Source organism: Varroa jacobsoni, unplaced genomic scaffold (assembly GCF_002532875.2).
Source record: "Varroa jacobsoni isolate VJ856 unplaced genomic scaffold, vjacob_1.0 scaffold_72, whole genome shotgun sequence".
Lineage (NCBI taxonomy): Eukaryota > Metazoa > Arthropoda > Arachnida > Mesostigmata > Varroidae > Varroa > Varroa jacobsoni.
This window is the reverse complement of record NW_019212974.1, coordinates 106731-124501: the sequence shown is the minus strand read 5'-3', so window position 1 is coordinate 124501 and position 17771 is coordinate 106731. Positions and strand designations below refer to the sequence as shown.

At 38.9% G+C, this 17771-nt stretch overlaps 1 protein-coding gene and 2 long non-coding RNA genes across 7 annotated transcripts in view; 1 reads left to right on the top strand and 2 right to left on the bottom strand.

Annotated features, from left to right (window-relative positions):
• LOC111262551 (uncharacterized) overlaps nt 1-3064 on the bottom strand; it is a 6000-nt gene extending 2936 nt beyond the window's left edge. For 2 of the 3 annotated variants that reach the window (XR_015311975.1, XR_002681682.2), the window contains exon 1: nt 436-538. This is a non-coding gene — a long non-coding RNA (uncharacterized LOC111262551). Of the gene's footprint in view, nt 1-435; nt 539-2921 lie in introns of those variants that run through there. The other variant, XR_002681683.2, reaches the window with a different exon arrangement.
• A 3429-nt stretch (nt 3065-6493) lies between these two features.
• Nucleotides 6494-11395, top strand: LOC111262543 (uncharacterized). Its single transcript, XR_002681679.2, has 3 exons — nt 6494-6577; nt 9893-10038; nt 10288-11395. It is a non-coding gene; the product is annotated as an uncharacterized LOC111262543 (long non-coding RNA).
• Nucleotides 11396-11989: 594 nt separating this feature from the next.
• LOC111262516 (phosrestin-2) overlaps nt 11990-17771 on the bottom strand; it is a 40733-nt gene continuing 34951 nt past the window's right edge. Inside the window, exons 9-11 of one of the 3 annotated variants that reach the window (XM_022836826.2) lie at nt 16724-16819; nt 16273-16371; nt 11990-14564 (exon numbers count right to left, since the gene is read on the bottom strand). In XM_022836826.2, coding sequence (XP_022692561.1) covers nt 14408-14564; nt 16273-16371; nt 16724-16819 — 352 coding nt within the window. In that variant the 3' untranslated portion in view covers nt 11990-14407. Of the gene's footprint in view, nt 14565-16031; nt 16372-16723; nt 16820-17771 lie in introns of all 3 variants that reach the window. The other 2 variants (XR_015311995.1, XM_022836835.2) reach the window with 2 other exon arrangements.

Genomic DNA, 17771 nt, shown 5'->3' with positions numbered 1-17771 from the left:
CTAAAGGAACTTCTTTCGTCTATCACGTCGTCACTCCAATTATTCCCTATTCTCTCTGTACTTATACCTAGTATTTCACAATTAGCAATGTATGCTAGTCAAAGACAATAGAAACAATAAAAAAGTCCGGTCAAGAGTATGGCAGCCGCTCGGTACATAGGTTTTGGCCTTAGAAGTATCGGCTGCCCTGGGACAAGTCAAAAAATGAAGTCGTCATTCTTCGAACAGCAGTTTTTTATGGTCCGGATGTATTTCCTCGTTTTGCCACTTAATGCATTAGTTATTGCAAAGATCCTTATTAGTTTTATATTGGGCGTTAATAAAAAAAAAAAAAAAAAAAAAAAAAAAAGAGAGAACGTGTGTTTTTGTCGATGTTAATATTATAAAGAGTCACCTTTCCTTCGGATTCTATAGAAGCATCATGCTGTTACACACCTCATAGCGTTTACATATTGCACATCGATCCAAGGTAACTGAAGGCTATTGCGGCCATCCGACTAAAAGAAGAACAACAAAATATTACTGAATAGTTCATGACGCATAGCAGCATCTGGTAACCTCGAAACACGAATGATATGTTGGTTCACTCTCGTCCCAAGCTTCTCGAAGCGAACTTAATTGAAAGTTGACCGATGCTACCGGTGATACATCGGCGATCAAGCAGAATCTCCCGTGGAGCATAGTAGGATAGTTCCATAAGCAGCACGCATCAGAAAAACTCGTTCGACGGTTCTATTCTTCGACAAAGCTATCCTTTGAGCATATTATAATATATATATATATATACGTATCGACTGACGATGACACTACGTGCGTTCTAGAGATATATTAGAGTTATTTCAACATTCAAGCATCAGCCCGTAATTAATGATTAGGTGGGCTGTCGCCCAAATCTAAAGTGTAACTTATTACTTATCGTCTTCCTCGAACAATGGATAAAAAAGTTATTGGTGTGGTGGCAGGTCGTCCTCAGCACCGCTATCTACAAGTTACCCATTAACTGATTCTAGCATTGAGGATCTGAGCTACCAAACGCCTGATCTAGAGGAACAATCACTGAGAGCAGCGATTGGTTGTCTCTGTGACATATCTAGCTGTTGCATGCGCAATGATTGACATCTTCTGTTTTGTTAGAATAGTAAATATCGCTTTAGTCTTTGTAGTCGTAAGCTAGATAGAAGCAGTGGCGATATAGGCTTGAATATACTGAACGGTTAACGTCAAGGGTAAGTCGTTTAACTTTTAGCTCTAATCGAAGGGTTAGTGCCACTACGATTCCAGTAAGAATATACGCCGTTTCTCTATGGCCTAATTTATTTTATTATACATAACATATATGGCAATACTTTATTGTCAAACAAAATTGATTCTAAGAGGACACTCCTATGCGAGTGGGTGGAGTGCTTAGCCTGAAGCTATAAATAGTGGGATAACATGGCCCGGATGGCTCATGCGCGCCCCTTTGAGTGTCCTGCCATGCTTACCGTAACTAACGACTATGCTACCACGCTAGTAATTTGAGTGGCGATAAAAATTATCTTTAGCTATAAATGATCATAAAAAAGGAAAATTGTGTATTATTATTATTAAGGTTAATACTTGCGAATATATATGGTTGTCATACCGTTTTATAGCTCTGTTAGAGGAATTCCCTATACGTGGAGCAAAGCCCACTCCAAATATTTTCGAATAGGGCAAGTCCTTGATGTTATATCTAAGAATAGCTGAAACTGGTTGAACAGGCTTCGGAAACCTATTCCGAACCGGTGCTATTGCCCAAAACTGCAACTTATGCAAAGAGACGTTAGAAGTTTATGGCACTGGCCTTGTGAAAGAATGAGAAACTTGGCGGTAGCATAATCATCAAAGGCAGCCCTGCTTTCAGGCCGGGCTCAGAGCGGCATGTTTGTTTCGTTACCTATAGGCAGTATGTCGCCTAGTAGAAAATTTTTGAGCATTTGAGTGCATTTGAGCCGTGAACTTGTTGTTGGCTTTCAGAGGTTTGCCTCTAACGACTGCCACTGGCAGAAGCAAATCCGATAGATAAAGGTCAGAGGAATGAGCTCTTTGGCGCTCTACTTTTCAATGGTACCTTGTAAATTCATGCATTTGTAAGGGCTTGTCAATATCGATTCTGGTTGGTTATTTTTTACTAGCAGTTTGCAAAATAAGTGCAAACATCACTATCGCCATAGGGGAAATGCGTGTAAATTATACACTTGTCTATTTTTTAGGAAGTCTTTATTGGGACGAACCCGTGGCCTCCTAAGCTGACTCTGTTCTGTATTACAGACCTTAACAGATTAAGTTACTACAGACCTTTGAAAAACTGATGTTAATGGTTGCGTAAAATGTCTCGTTTTTAACTGACAGTAAAAAAAAAATAGCCATGTATTTACAGAAGGCACTTGCGAAGTCAGGGCCAATTTAACAGATCTCTGCCTTTGCCAAAAAAAATATGGCTTGCATCAATGCATTTTGCAAATCCTCATTAGAAACGAGGACACCCAACCCTATAGGGTGAATATTTTTACACGTTTCGATTGAAGGTAGTCATAAAGTTGCCACGGATAAATACTTCCTCTAGCCTGTTTAGTGGAACTTGGCTGAAATAACTGGACTGCTTTTAAGTCAGATCGGTGAACACCAGCTTTACAAGTAACGCAAATGCGTAATGTGCATCCTAACTTTAAAATGTCCTGTAATACATATATAGTCACTTCTGTTCTTTAAATTTAAACGACATCTCATCGATAATTGAACTTCTGATTCCTTGAGAAGTTGACAGATGGCGATGTGATAAGCGGTCTATGATCCTGGTTTAGCGTCAACAGTACCAATCCCAGACCAAAATGGGCCGCTTAGTAGAATCATTGTAGTGGCAACATAAAGTCATGTTATAAAAGCAACAATAAACTCACATATTATTTTGTTGGTCAAGCGTCCGGAAACGGTACAACAACCTTTTCGTTTGGTGTGAGCAGAGCTAACGGCATATGTTGTTACTAACAAAAGCACCCATTAGCTTTAACAACAATAACGAGAGAGATAAACGATCCATCAGTTTGTAACACTATGACATATGTATAAAGCAGTTTTACTCTAAACTACAGATCGTGTTCAGAGTATATTGACTGAGTAGCAGATACTACTCAGAAGGAGCGAGACGTTTTGCGGTACGCCCCTGAGCTGCCAGAAACACTTAACAATGTCTGTCCTATGTGTCTCTCAAATAAAAACGAAGCTAAAAACGTAGTGCTCTGCTAATACTTGGCTAGTGCAAATTTGGAAGGCAACTTACGAAGTGATCATTGCTCTCCGAAGAATAGAAAAGGTCTTCTTCAACAGATAGACATAAGTCAATAGGCACTGAAGTTCTTATTAATTTGTATATACTCTGGTTAAATCAGAATCGATCACTCAACGTCAAAGTGGAATTTTTGCAGGTTTAGGTGTGTTAAAGGAATACACTTATTTATATGTTATTTTTGATAGTAAAGTGATAGAAGGGCCTTAATTAAAAGTACCTCATAGTTGCGTACCATCGTAACAATCTCAACTTAATCTAGTGTTCGCAGATATTTCACACATTTCGGTATATCATAATAAAATAGATATGAAATGCTAATAGACCAGACACCAAACTGACCGTCACTCAAAAGAAAATCACCAACGTTCTATATAGATCAATTAGAAGGCACCTAACATGTATATCAAAGCCCACATTTTGTATTTTTTTGCATTTATTTGTGAGTATCATAGGAGCAGCCATTTAAAATGCAGCCCAATAAAGCATAGTTAAACTGGTGTGAAGTACTAGATACTGCGTACGTATTTACAATGCTATGTCTGACTGCATATCTCTATTCTATAGAAGCACTGCAGGACACCTGCCTCCGCATATAGAAGGAAAAAAGTCGTTTCCTCGAAAGTAGCTCCATACTAAGGCTTGCATATAATATTCAATATGACAATTCAGAGAAATGTGGTGTGAAATTAGAAATAAGCAATGGTAAATGAAAATGGTTCGATAAGCTCCTATCCTGGTATTTGCCTATCCAGCCGTTGGTACCGTACTGCACAGCAGTGTACACGATACTGTCGAAAGAAGTTAACCCTTAGCTTAATTTCTAACTGACGCCATTCTCGGGGTAAGAATTTACACCCGTAATATTTCTTCCGCCGAAATCCATCTCGATCGTCGACATCATGTGGCACCTTGACGATGACCCCCACAAGCAGTGGGTAGTGCTTTATTTATCGTGCATAGCTATAACATGATTATTCTCTGTTATTATTATTATTAAATGATGTATCCCAATATTCCATTTTGTAGGTACATTTTAAGCATTCCTAGTAGCTGTCCCATCGATGTGTCGAGCAGACGTCCATCAATTGCGTAAGAACAAGAATCGACAAGAGTATTCCTTATGAACGGCATCTTTGCAGTCTACGTGACAACGCAATAGGTATCGTGTTTGCTTCCTAGACATAAGAACACGTAGCGCTCCGTTTCGGCCGTAGACACACTTCGTTTCGCACCGGGAAATACCGACTTCGAGAAGGTATTATTAAGAAAAGATTTCCAAAGAATGCCCAACCGCCTAAGTTCCGGACGTGGAACAGCACAGACGTCAAATAACACACAATCTAGCATCTCTATCCAACGTCAAAAAAAGGTTTAACGTACCACAAAACGATACTTTTGTTAAACGTTAGTTGTTTATACATGAGAACGTTGCCTGGGAAATTATATTTGAATTAATATATACCAGCAAGAACCTTGTGCTCGTTGTGCTGCTTACAAACGATACTAAAGTAATATAAGTGATGCCGTAACCAAACATTCAAGACAAAACATTCGCATGTTAAGAGCCAGGGACTAGTAAAAGAATAAGATTTACTAGAGATAAATTGCCTATGATGACCTACTGCGCTTCCACGAGCACAGGTGTAAGTAACTAGCTATAGGCCTACCAACAACACTTCCCACTAATCCATATCTACAAATAAACACATTTACTATTTCGTAGTAGAACGTAGTGTTGTATGTATATATGACTGATAAGATGATAGCCTTTAGTTCCTGAATTTTGTCGACAACGATAAAGGTTAGCAGGATAGAATTGTATTCAGCAATGGATAAAGGGTTTGTCAACACGTTGATCTTTCTCGCCATCTTCAAGTCCTACCATTTTGAAGAAAAATCGAAAGGAGTTCACTCTGCATTTGTGAATTAATCATGATTCATTTATTAAGCCTTGTTGGTTTCAGCGCTATTCGTTAGACGCGGTTACTGTTTTGGGGAAAAGATCATTTTTTTTCCTGCCCGTCGACAACGGTTGTTTTGTTCCCTTAGAGGATGCTGTTTTTTGTCGCTGTCTTACGTATACAACGATTTCCCTCTTACAAGGTTTCCTCGCGACGTGTGTGAAATGGATTAGTCATATATCCTTAGCTACACTGAGGTGGGACAGTGATCCGTAGCGACACGACACCTTACTTAAGGCGCTATGCGCATTGGTTGAATGAGTAGAACGATCTGATGTTCTAATAGTTGGCTCGGGGAGTTTCTCAATCCTACCGCTGAGGGAAGGAAGTCCTGGCTGTAGTAAATATGGCGCGACGATCACTCCCAGCGGAAACAATGCACTTAGCCCGTGCTCCTGTGGCGCAATAGGAGCAAAAAGATTTACCCATCTGAATAGTTATCGTTCTAATGAAACAAGATCAGGGCCGAAATGCCTGCTGGGCTATTTTGCCCCAGTAGCATAAGCTCGTTCTTAGCTAAATATGAGCAGTCATACGAGAAGGCAACACGGAACATACGAGAGCTAATGCCCTTCACTCTAAAGCGCGTTTAGCTATCCAGAGGTTGTGCTTATTAATATCAGCATAACGATTTTCGCCCTAACATTTCAAGTTCTATCTTTAGATTAACATAAATTTGGCAATACGAGTGCAGAGGAAATCTTTTTGAATAAAAGCTAACCTTGTTTCGTCTGCAGTAAACACAGCAAGCTAATCTGGAATCATAGGGTCGCATTGGTTAGAAGATTTTCTGTCTGACAAACAAGTACGTTCAAGGGCCATGGCTATGGTTAAACTTCGAGTGCTACTAGTTCAGTTGATTACTCTGTCCAAATGTGCATTAACTAATTTTAAATGTATTAAAGTGAAGCAGAGCATCTGGATCTCAGGAACTCACTCGTTGTGCCATAAGCAGCGGTTTTCCTTTGAGTGAACTTATAATTTAAGTTCACTAGTTACAATTGAACTATTACAACTGCACTTGTTACTATGTATACTAGAACTTGAAGAGTATCAGGATTCGTTGATTTGTTGTAAAAATCCTCTTGAGGCACATGTGCCTGCTGCCAATCGTGTACCGGTTGTGTTAAATATTATTCTGTTTAAAATGAAATTTTCAGTGGTTGTGACATAATCGGCGCATAAAGTTTTATTTAGTTTCTTTTACGAGATAACGAACTATGTTTACTCCAGAATAACAAGCGAAGTCGGGCTTTGGTGTTTGTGCTTTGTAATGGACACGGAAAAAGGACGGAAGAACACCCAGGTCTGAGGTGCACGATAGGTATTACTTCGTACACTTTATCAAATACTGAAGTCGCCCATTCCATGGGAATCAGAGAAGCCGTGCGAAAAAATGTTATGTGCTAATTGGCCTACTCAATTTTTTATCTTATTTTAGTAAAGCATGCAAATATAAAGGCAAGCAAAATTTTTTTCCTGACATCTTTTCGACTTTATTGTCTGTCTGTTGTGTCAATAATATCCCGTATTTTGACCGCGATAACGGTACAGTAGCTAAGCGTCTGTCTGTCATGCCGTCATTATGCCCCACTTGGGACGATCCATATTCTATGTAATTGCGTTCTCAGAACTGTGTTTTTAGGACTACTTACTGGCTTTAGGGTGTATGCAAAACAATATAAGAATACAGAGTAATTGTTACCGGCCAGGTACGTATGGACAAGAAAAGTAATGTTTAACGTAAAACACGGTGTATGGCTGTTCACAGTTCAACCCAGGTACAACGGTGTCGTACGATTGATTGTGAACGATCTCTAAAAAACAAAAGAGAAAAATACATCATTCCACGTTCGTTAAGCTGAAAAGGAAACGACGGGATACGTAGATAAAATCTATAACCTGACAAAAAATTACGCCATAAGCTTCGTTCTTTGCATGTGCCATAGACAGCCATCACCGAACTTGTTCTTTTATTGCAAAGAATAATTTCCATTAGCATAGATAAAATGTTTGCTCAAAGAGAAATGAAGGGTATGGAAATCAAGTGGTGATTCCTATCGAGTCCTTCACAACGAGGGCTTACCAACGTAGATATTCCGATTCGCTAGACTATTTTTTAATGGATATTTAATACAGCAGTAATAATAGGGCAATGGGCTTCGCGTCACAAAGATTAGCTCTCGTAGTAGAAATTTCAAGAGTTTAGTCAAATCAGGCAGTACGGTACGCTGTATGTAAACGATATTATCGTTTATAATTGTAAAGTGTGTTCTGCGCTACCAAAACGAGTGTAGATCTTCTTAGTAGATTATGGTTAGGTTTAGGTTCTTGTATGAAGGACCCATTGTGAAGAAGTGGGTACCATACACACAGTACAGGATAATATTATAGGTTTAATCGAGTTTCAGATTATATTTTCCAGTTTTACGGACTACTTACAATCATTTAGGAAGAGCAGTTAAGTGTAGTTGTTTGAAAGCAATACAACTTGGGCATCGATGCATGCGTCAGTATTAATCTATTCTTCGCACCAGACTTAGCCAGCATATATCTCTTGAACCGATACAAAACCTTTGTATTGAGAGTACTTGCTTCTAATCGTGCTCAAACTAGAAAATAGAAACTCTAACTTGATCAAAGCTTATAATCAATATACTGAAGACTTGGACGTTCCTTTCTTCACTGGTATCCATAAAAATCTTAATGATTCAAACAAAATATAATAAGCAGCTAAATCGAAGCGTCTAAAATCAGAGGGCTTTCGTTATAAACGGAAACTATTTAGTAACTTTATCAATGCTAATACCCTTCACCTCATTGAGTGCAACATGTCTGCGCCTAATTTGCTTTTATTACTTGACCCTAAAAGATGGCGGATATAGGTTGTGAAGAAAGCTGTCAAAATGCAAAAAGCTTAAAATATTACAACATACAGATAACTTAGGATTCGTTAGTATAAAAAGTACAAGGAAACAAATTAACATCTTTAAAGGGGAAAAAAACCTTTTTCATTTAGGGCGTTTTAAATTCAGGTATTTTTCTACTTATAATGTTAAACCATATATATATACGCACCCAATGTGTGGCAGTGATTGAAGATGAAAGCTGTAACGCCCCTTACGGTAATAATTATTAAGAAGACTAGCTAAAGGCCCTATAAAGTTTTTGAGACTAACGGTCAAATTGAGATCTGTCTAATAAAAATAACAACAGATTGTTATTGTGTGGATTTGTAATATCGTCTGCAGTTAACAACTCCTGAAATGGCGCGCGGAATGAATGCGTCCATGGTATCTTTAAACCAAGTTAGGTGAATTTGAATTTTTCAGGTAGAATATCACCTTCGCATTATTTTATGATATTGGCTGTTTTTTTTTTGCTTTGACGAATACGAAAGCACCAGATGTAAACAGAGGAAACACATTGAAAACAGTAAAGTCAAGTTATCGAAACAACAACTTAGGCAACGAATTTAAAAAATAAACGAATAAATGAAAAAGAAAAGAACGCTATCATGTGGGCAAAATCGTTAGTAAAACTAGATGCTTTGGCACTCGATTCGGCTTTTTGAACTTTCGGGCCATCTCATAATAAGCGGATCACCAGCAATGGCCGAGTGCACGTTTATAACTTGCCATGTCGAATTTGCAAAGTAGGCAGCTGTGCAGATCCTTGCTGTGCTGAAAAAAGGTTCTCAGACATACCTGTAAGATGAAGTTCAGCTTTCATAGAAGGGGCAAGGGCGGGAAGTTCTTGAAAATGACATGAACTAACGCGCGATATCTAACCTGTGTCATTTTTGCCACTCATAGCATAGCTCATTATACAATTTATGCATTTACGCATAGAAAGTTGCCCTCACGAAACTTTCGTGAATATAGTAGTGACGGAAAATAGAGACCTTTTTTTCCTATCTCGTATACAACTTTACGTCGTTGGAGAAAAAAGAAACGAACGACAGCGATGAGGTAGAGTCGAACGTTGTACGTAGCCTCTTTAACAAATGCATTTGTGTATCGCGCATATATGTGTATGACCATAGGAGGCCGTCTACAACATCTGATCTCAAGATCTGAATGCCATAACGAAATCCGTCAGACGGAAGCAGCTTTAACCGTTTGGGATACGAATGTACAGAACATGCTAAACCGTGAAGATACGTTTTTAGGCTAGCCAAATTGTGCGTTAACGCATTTATGTTGCCTTCCAGTTGTTGTATTCATCAGCCAGTGTCGCAGAGGCCACTTTGTGCCGATATTTTTTATGCTGTCTGGTGGGTTGTGGGCATTAGATAGACATTTGTAAAAGTAAGGTATCGCGCAAGCCATTCTCATATTCCTAGTATCCAGTGACGAAATGCCCCGTACATTTTAAGACCGATTTTATTTATTTGTAACCTTAGCCACCCGTGTTCTTCGTTAGCATGCTTTTTTCTTAGAAGTTTAAGAGGTTTCTGGGCAAAACGGGAATCCGAGGGATGGATGGTCCATAATATATATTCAGTTTTACATGGGAAAATATAGCTAGACTCGTTTATTCGGCATGAGGCGGTATATATTCTACGTCGTGGTAACAATAATGAGGTGCATGTGTTCGACTTGGTAAACGTGTTTTTCAGCTATCGAACCGACGTATGAAGCAAGAACAGAGGCATAATGAAGATGCGTAAACAAGGACCGTGTACGTCTAGAAGCCAAAATATCTCATAGACAGAGACCAAGGGGGATACAAAGATTTAAGACAGTATATTGAAAACCATCACACGTAAGTTAAGAGATACACACTTAACGGTTATATGTGACAAGAATTCAGCAAAGCAGACATGCGGAGACTCCGCCTAGGTAAGACGTGGCGGTAATTCGTTGAAGTTTGAAGTACTACACGTATTGCAACAAAAAATGGCAGCACGCTAGGCACATAGAGATTGTACGGCATACTCTCATGGATATAAATCGATTCTTTACTATTTATCATGTTCAATTTTCCTCGCTGGCGCCGCCCTACTCTATGCAGCTAAAGGCATTACGAAGAAAGTCTTTGCATAACAGATCTGCCATGGACAATATTCTATGATTGGTTATGATAGAAACAGGAACAACTGGAAACTATCGTTCTCAAAGGTATGTATAATTGATTTCGTGCAGCATACTCACAAAACGCTCAGCCTAGTCAGTAAGAGTGCCTAAGACATAGCTCATTTGGTATAAATAGGCTATAATATTATAGTGGCTAAAGCGGAACTATAAAAAAAAGATTCTTAAAGCAATAACATCTGGAAAATTATTATATATGCACGAGATGGAGTACCAACGTGATATTCTTGAAGCTCGTTTTGCTGATTTTTAAAAATGCACAACTGTAGTACACCTTATGATAATTCGACTTATCAAAAAGCGGTCATAACAATTATCAGTAGAATAAACAAGAATTGATAAGGGTTACATATATGGTATTATGTTTCGGTGGAACGTCATAGTATCAATTACCAACAAAAGCATCAAGCCGAATTCTGTAGCTGTTATGGTTTCGCACGCCTGTGGCACGTACAAATAATGTCTTAATTAATGAAGTAGAATTAACCAGCATAGCTCATTTCGGACGTTTTCCTTTTTATGAGTAGAGCGTTTACATTGATCGAACCTTTAGCTGATACGTGTTAAACGGCCGTAAGCGATTGCCGGCCCAAGAACGGCCTGCTGATGCGTCCGTCACTGTCCTGTTGATGCCTTCGAATGGATAAGAAGATGAATTGGCTTGTGCTGATTTGCTATACAAATCGTGTGGCCTTAGGCTACTGGTTGACCAACATCCGCATAGGACGTTTAGAACTCTGCCCGTTACCTTCCAGTACTGATTTTAAGGCTTCATAGACGTAACATCGATAGATCGGCAATGGCTTCTATTATTTACAAAGTAATGCGATTGACTCTAGCCACTCGCATAATAGGATCATTCCATATAGATTAAAATATTACAATTTTAGGTACAACACTAAAGAAGGAGAGTGAAGACATCCTATATAGAGTTTACGGAAGATTTAAAATCGAATTCAGCACTTGTTTCTATTGTTAAATTGATGAAAGCAAGACGAGGGCGGAACTGCGATCGATACTTCAGCAAACGAACCACGCAGACGCTAAATACCCCTCATTGCTTCAGTGATACACGTACTATGGCCGTAGAAACATAATAATTATAAGAAAAAAACCGTTCAAAAACTATATTAAATCCACAATTTAGTATATTTTTGCAAAAAAAAAAATCCAATACGAAACGTACATATGCATACATGTACATGGATTATAATACAGATAAAAGTGACAGATAATGATAAAATGCTTATGGCTAGCTCTAAATAATAGTTACCTAGGTCTAGCCGGTGAAATCTTAATTTCTGACTTGATAATTAATTTGATTTGTATTTAAGTACCAATATTAATATTTTTTTTTTATTTTTAAACTTAATAATTTTACGTTAAATAAAATATAACACGATGAATATCATTATCGATGTCATCATCATTACAGCCATTGTTGAAACTTGGTAAGAACTATCGTAGAATTGCGATCATTCTCGAACAATCAACCAGCTATAGCTGTTCGTACGTTAAATTTCGTTCGATCTTTTTTTTTTATCTTATATATGTGTCATTTCTACCTTAATAGATATCATACTATAGTGATGGTATTAAATATAATATTTATCAGACTGAACTTCCGTCGATGTGATATTTATTTTGATTGTTGTTGTTAAGTTAGCTACTTCTGTCGAGCCAACGGAGATTCGACCGCATTGACCTTGCAGCTTTCCCCAAATAGTAGAAATAATATATTGACTATGACCGTGAATCGATAACAATAACAACGATTTCTGCTACACTTCCGTATATACACACATCCATATATTAAACTATTTTGTCAATATTTTTGGTCGCCACTAACAGTGCGCAAGCTCATTCGATCATTTCATCAAATGATCATCAGATACGATCTTTCTTTCACACGTTCTGCCACGTTTTTGCCAATCTGTTGAATACTTACAGAGAGATATATTCCGTTAAATGTTTTACACTGTCGATGATAGCGTTAAATAGGTGGACAACTTTCTCTTATCCATCGTCGTTAACAACAGTAAACAACTATTAAGAGTGGAGCTAGCGCTTTCCTATGCCTCTGTCATCACTGAACGGTACATTGCTGAGGATGCTTTGGACAGGTGTCGTCCTGCTCTTCAGTGAACGTTTCGTTCTCTCAGTCTGAAGAACGGCCTAGCAACGCAACGAACGGTGAGTCCGGGCCTGAGCGAGTTTATTTTTACCAATGTACATATTTTCTATATAAAGATTGTTACACACACATATATATTATATCATTTATATATATATATGTATATGTATATATGTATATGTATATATATATATATTGTCATATTCTATATAAAGATTGTTACACATATATATATATATATATATATATTGACAAACATTTTGTGGGAAGTAATCATATAATTATATAAATATCTATACGTTTATGCTACGAAATCAATACGAAGGGATCTTCGCAAGATAGCAACACGAGGTTATTTCGCAATGCGATTTAAGACAGGGCATCGATATTTTCGAAGCAATACGTTAGTTGTGTATACACATCATCTGGGTATATATTTTGAATATGGCTTTTTTTTTGCAATTATTATTTGCATGTAGTACTTTTTCAGTAAACAGAAAGCCGATCTGCCTGAAATAACATAGGATTCTGTACCACTACAGTCTCACTCATAAGATGTCACATCGTGCTTTTTTTTCTATACAAATAATAACTGATCCAACGTGTTTCTCTGATATATATATATACATTTAGTCGAATTAACGCGCTCGTATCTAACATCAAATTCAGAAGAGGCTGACGCAATCTAAGTTAGACACAGTTTAAGTTAGAAAATGCTTAGACATCATTTCTACCTCGACGGAACTTACCATTTCCTCCTCAGGATCAGTAACATCTTTTCATTGGTTCGCTTCCATGGACGTTTACCTGCGCTAATGATATTGTAATCGGCGTTGTTCCTGTTTGTAGGCCAGTTAAAGACGCCGTTCTATACTTCTACGTAAATAGTGTCTGTTTTTTTTTCTAGCTCCTTTTACGCCTACCGTTAGCTAAAAGCTGTATCGCGTATCTCCATTAGGTAAATTAAGCTCAAGACAGGATAAGCTAAGACGGTGCAATGATACTACACTGAGGTAATTTCGCTACGATGCGCCGCTGATACTGCAGAAAATACGCTTTGCTTCTATTACTTTTGGAAAGGACCCCTAGACCAGCTGAAAACCTAACTACCTTTTACCTACTGTATGCATCCCGAAGAACGCCATTACTATAATTTTACATTATCATTCTACGTCGTATGTCAGTTGTATGTACGAAAATAGCGATTGATGGTTTTGATTATAACCTAGAGGCTATCGATCAGAGTCGCAATGAACTCTTCGAAAACTCCGGGCAGAAACAATGTTTAAATTAATTGAAGAGCCGCAATTATTTTGATCTGGCTGCGTATTGATGATTGCCTATGGGGCACCCACCGAAGTGTTCCCTTTTGAAAAGATTGCTTCAACGGTTTGATTCACTTTGCCATCCACGCGTACGTCACTAGCCGCGGGGCCAGCTCAGTCTCCACTCTGCATATATCAGGGCGGCTTCAAGTTAACATGGACCATCGTTACCGTTGGCTGTACTCCAAGGTGTTGTCACTCGTAATCGCGAGTAACTTGCGAAGGACTGCACAAGACCGATGATGCATTCATGATGCCTCTTCTTGGAATAGACAAAACTGTCTAATAAACATCCAAGCGGACCCTGCAGTCGGCCGAGCAGCGTTTCCTCAGCAGACACAGCTCAGCGGACAAATCCTGTCGAACATCTATAGAATAAACTCTGTTGTTACTGTGTCAGAGGATCGTTTCGGTCGCTCTTAAGTGCTGAAAACATGTTCGCTTTGGCATCGGGGGCTGTTGTACTGTTTCTATTTCGAGTTCTCAATGGGCTGGATGGCTTGAGTACAAGTACACGAGCCCCTTAACCGGGTTCCCACCGACTGTGATTGCCGTGTTGGCTGGTTATTGTTGACCTGCAACTAGTCCATCGGTTCTACAGTCGATGCTGAGCTGATTCGTAAACTGCCATTGCTCGCAGTACGGTGGCCGGTCTCAGATATCTGACCCGGCAGGGGGATATCTGCTGGCCCGCTGTGATGTATCTGGAACGGGATGAAACACGTGATCTCACCGCGTCTGCAAAATGAAAGTTAATCGATTTACACAACGAAACGGAACAAATAACAGAGGTCAACGGGTGGGGCATGTTCCACATGCGTGACAACATGGTTCAAAATCGAACTAAATAGAATGGGGTAAAAGCACTCCGTTATGCAAAAGTCAGGTGTCTATTTAATTGTGCAAAAGTCTAAGGCTATCGCTCTAAGTGCCAGTCACAGATATGTGGACACTTCCGTAACAATGAATTTATCCGTTATAGCTAGTACAATTATTCGATGAGTTCTCATCGTCTCCCTAGGTCCAACTGGCAATGGTGCTGACAGAGTGTCACGTGCATTTTCAAACGAGTGATGCATGTCGTACATCAATTGCTAAAGGCCTGCTTCTGTTTGCTAGTTGTGGAAAACCGGGATATTACTACAGCTACATAGAATGTTTGTCGGTCGTACGGTTGCTACATATGCTTGTTTACTGCACGGTGAATGAAAGCAGTATTGCACGTTAGGGACTTTTACTGGCTGCCGAACTAAGGCAACAAAAATTTTTTTTGGCGTTCGGCCTGAATGTGAAGCTGTTCGCCCTACTTGCGCCAAAGCCTACGCAGCTGAATGAAATCTATATATCAGTCTCCAAAATATGGTAGCTTATCTTACTGTTAAATCATGTCTCACCAACGTCCTGGACAATTTTTTTTTCTTCAAAATTTGGCAAAATCACGAAAAAGTGTTCGGTCGAAGTTACTGATTTAGAATGGTCCGACATGCTACCTTCAAAGACAATTATAAACTTCAAGTCTCTTAACTCGTTACCGATTAATTGATGGTCAATTGGGCATGACCATTAGCCGTACACATGAGTTCGATTAGTTTAATGCGAGAAAGTACGATAGATTCGGAGCGCATGTTAGTGGAAAGGTTCGATAGAAATTAGTGAGTATATTTCGAAACAGACAGCTCAGAGCTTTCGTTGTTTGTTGTAAGCTAGTAACACGTCGAGAACAATTCAAAATAGTTAATAGATAACAATTATATCAAATATACATTTTAGATAAACGAAATTGCACGCAATAAACACTTTGATTATAAGGAACACATTTTTGGTGCTTTAAAGACTAGGCAAAAAAAATGGTTCACTCTCAAGGATCTTCGTAGAAGTTTTCTACTACTGTATACACGTTGCATCTGCTCTATGTATAGCGTCTATGTCGTGAGACAAAATGCAGCAATCTTTAAAATACGTGTAGGGGTGATATTTGAGCCTTGGAAGGCTGACGGTGCGGAACACCCATGAAAACTGAAATGAAGCAAGGGCAATCGTAGTCGATCATAGAACACACACTTGGATAAAATTCAAAATCCACGTTAGACACTATACAAAGAATAGCTTGTGAGGAAACGGCAAAAATATTATCCGCCACTAGCGCAAGTGGCGACCAGATTCAAATCCAATTTTTTCTTGAATTTTCAAAGAGTCAAAATGTACTAGCGTGCCGATTGCAGGTAGGTTAATAGGAAGGGCGCGATGATCAACGTGACTGAGGTGAAGAAACCGGTGTTGAGATAGATTGTAGTTAAGTGGCCTTGGAAGATCTTAATTTGGTTTGTAGTAGCAGCAGTAGTCTATGCCGACGTCAATTGGCTGAGGCGTGTGTCAAGCGTCAATGATGCACATCAGAGATGGTAATGGAATACAATTTAGCTTTAACCGGGCTTGGCAAGTTCACCTTTGTTCCGGGGTTGAAGGTGTTTTAGGGGGACTAGAAGTGGGCGAAGCTAGTTCGTCCACGAGACCCTTCACACCGCTACACATCCACGTCTTAAAGCTGTAACGACAATCCACGACCGTTATGCTCCCTATATCTATGCTACTCAAGCGCTAAGTTCGGTTGACAGAGATTGATACGTGAACTTTAGAAGCTTTTTAAGCACAATAACAAGAAACCAATAGTGTATTACTTACAAAATTATTGTATCGTCGTTGTATGTATCGCTAAAAGCAACGGACAAAGATGATAAGCAATCAATACTGAACCTGTTTTGACAACCGCTAGAAAAAATCTGTATTAAACTTGCATGAACCCAACTTTGTTATTCAATTACGGTCTACGGGGTGCATTCAGACTCAAATCGACAATGTCTTTACGACAAACAGATGGTACATTAAATGCTACTTACCCTGAAAGTGAACTGAGCGTCCCAAGGCAAAGCTTAACTTTGACCTCATAATCGACTACGATGCCAAACAGGTTCTTCCGCTGTTCCTCAGAAACTCTACAAAAACAACGATACCCAAGTTCGAATTTGTGATGCTAATAGTGGATTCCTGTGTAACGTGCTGCATATTCAAAGACATTTGAATTGTGTTCACTATCGGTGTTCTCTTGCTACAAACAAGCTCGACCGTTACTATTAACGAAAATATTAGCATTTATGTAATTACATTAGCCATCTGTTCATTCAATTTGTCTTAGAGCCGTGTGTGGCTTACTTCCGAATAATTGTAAAAACGTTCCACGTCTAGCGATGTCTGCCATTGTCATCCATTACAAACCAGCGGACGAGTGAAGCCAGTCATTAACGCTTTGCCGTAACTGTGATGAAACTTTCATTCCATTACAGGTATAAGTGCCGTACTAGTACTAAAGAAGTGAACAACTCGATCAGGTCGCGTTGCGCTGCCTGTACGTAGGTTACACCAGTTCCGCCTGTGCAACTTTACACATCATCCATAGGCACTTCTATTGGATCATTTTATTGGCGTGTAACTTGGGCTTTCCGAAAAAAGCAATTAGTTTAATTCAAGTGTCCACGTTCAAACTATCGGAACTTAGAAAGCGAATATAAACATCATTGTCTTCTAGTTAAAAAGACAGATAGCAAGGTTCGTAAAACGCTTCTTAATGGCAGATCGACATACCAGTGGGTAAGGCAATGGAGATGGTTTAGATTTTTTGACTTGGACAACAGAGGTCGTATAGTCAACCCGACCCGGAAAAATCATGATAGTGTTGAATTGCTTAAAATAAATTATGATATGCAGTGCAGAGCATGTTTGTGGGGTACGATTGGTAAGGGCGTAATAATGCGGAGGTAATTTCGAAAGAATAGCACCCCTCGAAAAGTTGGTTTTAGAACGACATAGCGACGTAAAATGATAAGTATGTCCCTATAATATGTCTGTGGGTGCCATTTTTAAGCTGGACTTACGTTCAAAAAAGAATTA